The sequence below is a fragment of the Lactuca saligna genome, chromosome 2, assembly GCF_052625555.1.
Source record: "Lactuca saligna cultivar CGN05327 chromosome 2, ASM5262555v1, whole genome shotgun sequence".
Taxonomy (NCBI): Eukaryota; Viridiplantae; Streptophyta; class Magnoliopsida; order Asterales; family Asteraceae; genus Lactuca; species Lactuca saligna.
In genome coordinates, this window is record NC_136418.1 from 144,243,448 (window position 1) to 144,250,335 (window position 6,888).

Genomic DNA, 6,888 nt, shown 5'->3' on the forward strand with positions numbered 1-6,888 from the left:
CGGTTATCCAACACAAATTATCTACTAGTCAAAACATTAATTAGTTGAAGTATATAAACTGCAAGCATAATGCATATATGGTTGACTATAGCAGTATAATACTCAATCTTTTTAACTTTTAACTTTCTTTTAGAATCCAATAAATTAGTACAAATTTACAAATATCCAATATCTACATATAAACTTTATTCATAGTCTGTTGGTGTTATATTTAATTTGGGCCTATGTATTTGGATCCTGAAATTTATAGTAACAAATCCCGAATCTCAGTTAGTATCGAAGATGATGAAAGGTTCCAACACAGAACCCTAGAAATCTGAGTATAAATAATCTTTTATTCTTATTGGTAAAAACAAACACTGCACTCGACAGCGACTGTACTGTGTTTCTGTGTCTGAATCTTAGTATTTCAAAAAGAAAGAAAGAAAGAATCCAGATCAATGGCCGACAGAATCCAAAACCTCAACAGTAGCCGCCATGCTTCTTCTTCAACGGTGCGAATCGTCGACAGCCAATGGGAGGCGGAGATAACAAGGGCATATGGGGTCGTTAATAAGCGGCCGCGTTTCATCGAGTCATCATCGCAGCCGCAGCCTCAAAGGCCGATTCAGCATGCACGAAGGAACCGGCGAACCACTCGATCTACTGAGATGAACCAAGAGGTGGATACGGCTCCCTTGGAAGTGGTGGATTCCGATTCCGATTCAAATTCCGATCCTCAACGACTTGAGGCGGAAGACAAAGGGGCAGATGGTGTACCGGAGGTTGCAGGTGAAGCAATTCCGATTGTGGCCACCGATCCAGACATGCTAAATTGCAGTATCTGTCATTATCCGTTGTGTACGCCGATCTTCCTGGTAATTCCAACATCTAATCTAAACCTTGCGCTGCTAATTCAACAAGATCAGAAGAAACAATATTGTTTATTGCATATATCATTTAATTTGGTTTCTGTACGTTGTAGTGCGATGATGGGCATACATCATGCTTTACTTGCCGAATCCATTCAGAGAACAAGTGTCCTTCATGCAGCGTTCCAAAGGGCTTCAAGCATTGTCGCGGAATGGAAAACCTCATAGCATCACTGCGAGTGGAGTGCAAGAACAAGAAGTTTGGATGCCAAGAGATATTGATGAACCACAAGAGAGCCAAGCATGAAATCATATGTCCCCATACATTATGTTTCTGTCCTGTTTCCTCCTGCGGCTTGGCCGGTTCTTGCAACCTCCTGTACAACCATTTCAGTCGCAATCACTTTGCTATTCAATTCGTCTACAATGCCGTCTTCAATCTTCATGTTGAAACAACCCAGAAGCACATCATTCTTCAGGAACGGAATGAAAAGGTTCTCTTCATCGTCAACCATGATGTTGTAGGACATGGAAGAGTCTTCAATGTCGACTGCGTAGGACCAGACGCATTTAAGAATGATTTTGTGTATCGGCTGACTGTGAAATCCATGGATGCATGTTTATCGATGGAGTGTGTACCCGAGGTCTCCACAAAGTGGAAGGAACATACTCCTGATAACAACTATTTAACCATCCCATCTCGTATAACGGGATTCGGCCTGCAAGTGTGCATCAAGAAATTAAGCTCAAAAGAGTCAGTCTTTTAAAGGGAATAGCTAGAGTATAATAATAGTATATATATACCTTAGTTGTTTTCTAGAATTTAATGTTGTTCAATATTATACTGTTTTCTTTTTTCATTAAGTTCACTTAATCCATCACTCAAAAGAAATGTAATTATTTTTGATTTGTCAAAGTTGATGAAAATCTTATATAATATGTAAAGAAGGCTGCAACGAAATATCAATTAGTCAAAAGAAAAAAATATCATACTAATCTCATTATAAATATTTAAACATCCATACCAAAATAGTTTATGTTCAAGCATATCCAACATGTCTAGCTAGATCGGTGACTAGCACCGAGATTTATTGTTTTCATGGAAAAAGTTATAATAAACATCAAGTTATTCACCATATGATGTTTAAGCATATACATTAAACTTGAAGTCTACATACCATAATCAATACTATATGATAGTGTATTAATAATGAAGAATATAATTTTTAAGTAATTTACTCTTAGATATACAATAAATCTTACTTTGTGATGGAGCACAACTTACTCAATGTAGATAAAGCAAAACTTACACTTGAAATGCAATGAACACTTAACATGGTAGAAAAAGCTTGTAGCTTCAACTTCGATTGGTAATGTCCATGCTAGAGCCAGACCACAAATTTTCTATGTGCTTGGTGCTATGTTTTTCTTTTTTGTCATTCGGGAAAGATATGTTTTTCGGTGTTTCATTTGCACATGCGCATTTAAGTAGCAATGCGATAATGGCTAAATTGTAATGATATTTAAAATCCAACGGTCACACTGCAACGGTAACATATATTAATAGTCATATTTTCAAATTGAGCCAAGGTAAAGTATGTATATTATACAAAGGAGTAAATAATGGCTAGGGAATTTATTAAATGAACACTCTTTTAATATTTTAGATGGACACATCATTGCATTATTTAATTCAATCAAATATTGTAAATTTAAAATTCTTTTGGGTTGCTGGTTGGCATTGGAAACTTCGCTTAGGTGTTGTTTGTTTTAAGAGACAAAACATCTCAGTCTCTGGATCATATCTACAAACATCTGCAATAGAAGAGGTGGAGTAAACGTCTACAGTCTGCAAGAAGAATATTGTTTGTTTTTTAACGTCTGCAGTCTAATAAAATAAACTAAAATTTTAATAAAATTATTTTTTATACTTAAAAGACTTTTTCAACACAAAAATTTTAAATAATTTTTTTATAACACTAAAATATAAATCATATATAAATCCTACAACCAATTTTTAAAAAAAAATAAATAAATTATTCAACATTGAAACATAAATATAACCTCTAAAATCTATTATTTTCAAATCATACAATATTACAACATTGAAACATAAATCTAACATCTAAAATCTATTATTTTCAAATTATACATCATTGAAATATAAATCAAACCTCAAATCTTTTTGACGTCACATGGAAACAAAGTTGCAATTCATGAATCATTCCTCACACTCGTGTTCTAATTTCATATATTATACAAATGTTTATACCTTATAGGGTTCTTTATACATGTTACAAAAACATTTCATCAAAAGCATTTCATCAAATAGTAACCTGAATCCATTAGTCATTTGTGTTTATAGAATGTGAGCCTTCATCAAATAGCTTTCTTACATCCATGAGTCACTAATTTAATACCAATGAACTACAAAATATATGAATTACAAGCATTAAAACATCATATATGAAATACTATTCCAGCAACAATAAAGCCTAATTTCACTTAAAACATAATTTCCAACAGCTATATACATCTAATTTCAATTAAAAATGTAATTTTCAGCAACAATAACAACTAATTTAAGCTAAAATGTGATTTCCAACAAAAATATATACATCAAATTTCAACTAAAAATGTGATTTCTAGTAATAATAACAACTAATTTCAACAAATCGAACAAAATTTTTCATATTTCAGCAAAGTATATACATTTTCAACAAATAATATGATTTCCAGCATCTATGAACATCTAATCTCAGCAAATAAATCTGATTTTCAGTGAATATATATATATATATATATATATATATATATATATATATATATATATATATATATATATATATATATATATATATATATATATGATTTTCATGTTTCAGCAAACTAATTTGATTTCAGTATCAATAACATATGATTTCTAGCAAGTACAACAAACCCTAGAAGATAACATCTAATTTTAGGGAAAATGTTCTTACCAATGGCAATAGAGGTCAGAGACGATGATGATAGAGACACAGTGGGCGTGAGAGGCTGTGATGTAGACGGTGGGCGCGACTGTCGGCGGTGATTGGCAGGAACGATTGCAGAGCATATGAGAAATCCGGTGACAATGAAGTGCGTCTGTGGTGCGGTCGGTCATGAGGAAAAAAACGGTTCTAGTCTAGGCGTCGGCAGCACGAGGAGGAGGATAGAAGTTGAAGAAGACCGATAAAGAAACTAATGAAATTAAACAAATTGAAGTAAATGGAGGTAAATCGATAACTAAAATATGGAAGAAGTGCTGAAGTCTATGAGATTTTAATTGTGGGCCCCAAGTTTACTCATAGTCGTAACCCTATTACTTTTCTATATATTAACTGAAATTTTAATAAAGATTGGCTAGGGATTTTTTTCACAGAAAACTTATGTGGACTTCAAATTATACATATACCTGTATACTATAGTTTGGATTTTTAAAGGAGATTGAGGGGGTAGAGTATCCGACAGCCCTGCTATCTCTGCCCATGGTTGCAAGAGTGAAGCTTCATGTGAATGATTTTGTGAAGTCTAAGGTCAAAATCCCTAGTTGGTCGATTTTGTGAGAAAAAAATGGACTCGTGCTTTATTTGCTAGGAAATTATAAGATGGCTACTAAGAAAGATGACACACATATTTGATGACATACTCCATGTTTATTTACTTATTGTGACACTAAGTTTTTGACATACAAATATAAATATCATAACTCCTTTTATAAAAGACAACATTTTTTAGAAAACACACATTTGTATGTCATAAAACGAGTGTATGTCATTAAATGTCTGTTAAAAGTATAGTGTCTAGTGATTTCAATGTCGATTACTTATTTACCTAGATCCTTTTTTCCTATAATTTCCAATTTTTTAGATAGTATAATATGTAGTTTGAATGGGTAAATATCTATTATTATTATTATTATTATTATTATTATTATTAATAAGAAATCTAAAGACTTTAATATCTATCCGAAGATAATAACCAAAAAAATAAAACAAAAATAACCACTTTGTCCGAAATAGTATTTCGGACCAAGAAAAAATATTTTTTTACCGATTCCGAAACGACATTCCAAATACCATACTAAAATTTCAGATTTTGGAAAAAAAAAACTCCGAAATTTAAGAACAATTATGAAATTTTTTTTAAAAAAAATCATTATTTGCCTAATTTAACAAAAAATTAAACAAAAATAGTAATATGAACTATATACAGTTTTAATGTCAAAATTAGATATTTCATTTAAAAACGGTGAAATTAAACATTATGAAATGTAGTATTCGAAAAAAAACAATATTCTTTGAAAATTAAATAAAAGAACTAAAATAAAATAAAAACTCTCCAGAATGACAATACTTGGAATAATGGTATCGGAGAAAATGATTATTTTTCAAAAACAGAAAAAGAATGGTTATTTTTATTCTTGTTTATAATGGTTAGATTTTTTCCGTATATCATCTTCTTCTCCTTATAGCGCTAGCGTGGCATTAACATTTCATATTGATGTCGATTTATTATGAATAGACGACTTAGATGTTCACATGTAACATATGTTTCTTGCTATTTAATCCTAAATTCATTTTCTCTCTTAGACGATTTTATTTTTGAGTTGGATACATTTGGTCCTTGTAATTTTTTCATCTGCCTTCTTTTGGTCCTTATAGCACAAATGTCGCATTGACGATGCATACTGATGTTGATTGATAATAATTAGATTATGTAGGTGGACCAAATGACTAAAATTTGTAATAAGGGGCGGACCAAACGGTTACAGTCTGTAATAACTGTTTTTTTAACATATGCAAGTTGTTATAACAAAATAAAATTTAAATAAACTGATTTTACAAAATTAAAAAAGTTTTTCAACTGCAAAATTATAATATAAAGTGATTTTACATATTTTTGTCGTCATAAAATTTATGACCGTTAACAAACGTGAACGTTAAAATTATTTATAAAAATTCTAAACATGACCTGATAAAAGTAGATATATATCCAAATCCAACATAAAACTTCATAAGTAACATACGTTTTTCTATTTTGTCATTCAGAAAAGATATGTTTTTCGGTGTTTCATTTGCACATGCGCATTTAAGTAGCAATGCGATAACGGCTAAATTGTAATGATATTTAAAATCCAACGGTCACACTTCAACGATAACATATATTAATGGTCATATTTTCAAATTGAGCCAAGATAAAGTATGTATATTAAGGTTGTATGTATATTAAGGGTAAACACTACGAGGAGTAAATGATGTCTAAGGAATTTATTAAATGAACACTCTTTTAATATTTTAGATGGACACATCATTGCATTTTTTTTTAATTCAATCAAATATTGTACATTTATAGTTCTTTTGGGTTGTAGGTTTGCATTTGATACTTCGATTAGATTTTGTTTGTTTGTTGAGAGACAAAACATCTGAGTCTGTGGATCATATCTGCAAACATTTGCAGTAGAAGAAGTGGACTAAACATCTACAGTTTACAAGAAAAATATTGTTTGTTTTTTAACGTCTGCAGTCCAGTAAAATAAACTAAAATTTTAATAAAATTATTTTTTCTACTTAAAAGAATTTTTCAACACAAAATTTTAAATAATTTTTTTTATAATGCTAAAATATAAATCATATATAAATCCTACAACCAATTTTTTTTTAAAAAAAAAATAAAAATTATACAACATTGAAACATAAATCTAACCTCTAAAATCTATTATTTTCAAATCATACAATATTACAACATTGAAACATAAATCTAACTTCTAAAATCTATTATTTTCAAATTATACAACATTGAAATATAAATCAAACCTCAAATCTTTTTGACCTCACATGGAAACAAAGTTGCAATTCATGAATCATTCCTCACACTCGTGTTCTAATTTCACATATTGTACAAATTTTTATAACTTATAGGGTTCTCTATACATGTTACAAAAACATTTCATCAAAAGCATTTCATCAAATAGTAACCTGAATCCATTAGTCATTTGTGTTTATAGAATGTGAGC

At 30.5% G+C, this 6,888-nt stretch overlaps 1 protein-coding gene across 1 annotated transcript; it reads left to right on the plus strand.

Moving 5' to 3' along the window:
• The first annotated feature begins 440 nt into the window (after nucleotides 1–440).
• Nucleotides 441–1,618, plus strand: LOC145030203 (putative E3 ubiquitin-protein ligase SINA-like 6). The gene is made up of 2 exons (XM_078978607.1): nucleotides 441–857; nucleotides 965–1,618. Exons 1-2 carry the CDS (start codon nucleotides 441–443, stop codon nucleotides 1,616–1,618), a joined length of 1,071 nt encoding a protein of 356 aa, XP_078834733.1.
• The last annotated feature ends 5,270 nt before the right edge of the window (nucleotides 1,619–6,888 follow it).

Coding starts and splice junctions, on each gene's coding strand:
- LOC145030203 (XM_078978607.1), top strand. CDS start 441: ATGGCCGACAGAATCCAAAACCTCAACAGTAGCCGCCATGCTTCTTCT. Junction 858..964: donor TGTGTACGCCGATCTTCCTG/GTAATTCCAACA, acceptor TGTACGTTGTAG/TGCGATGATGGGCATACATC.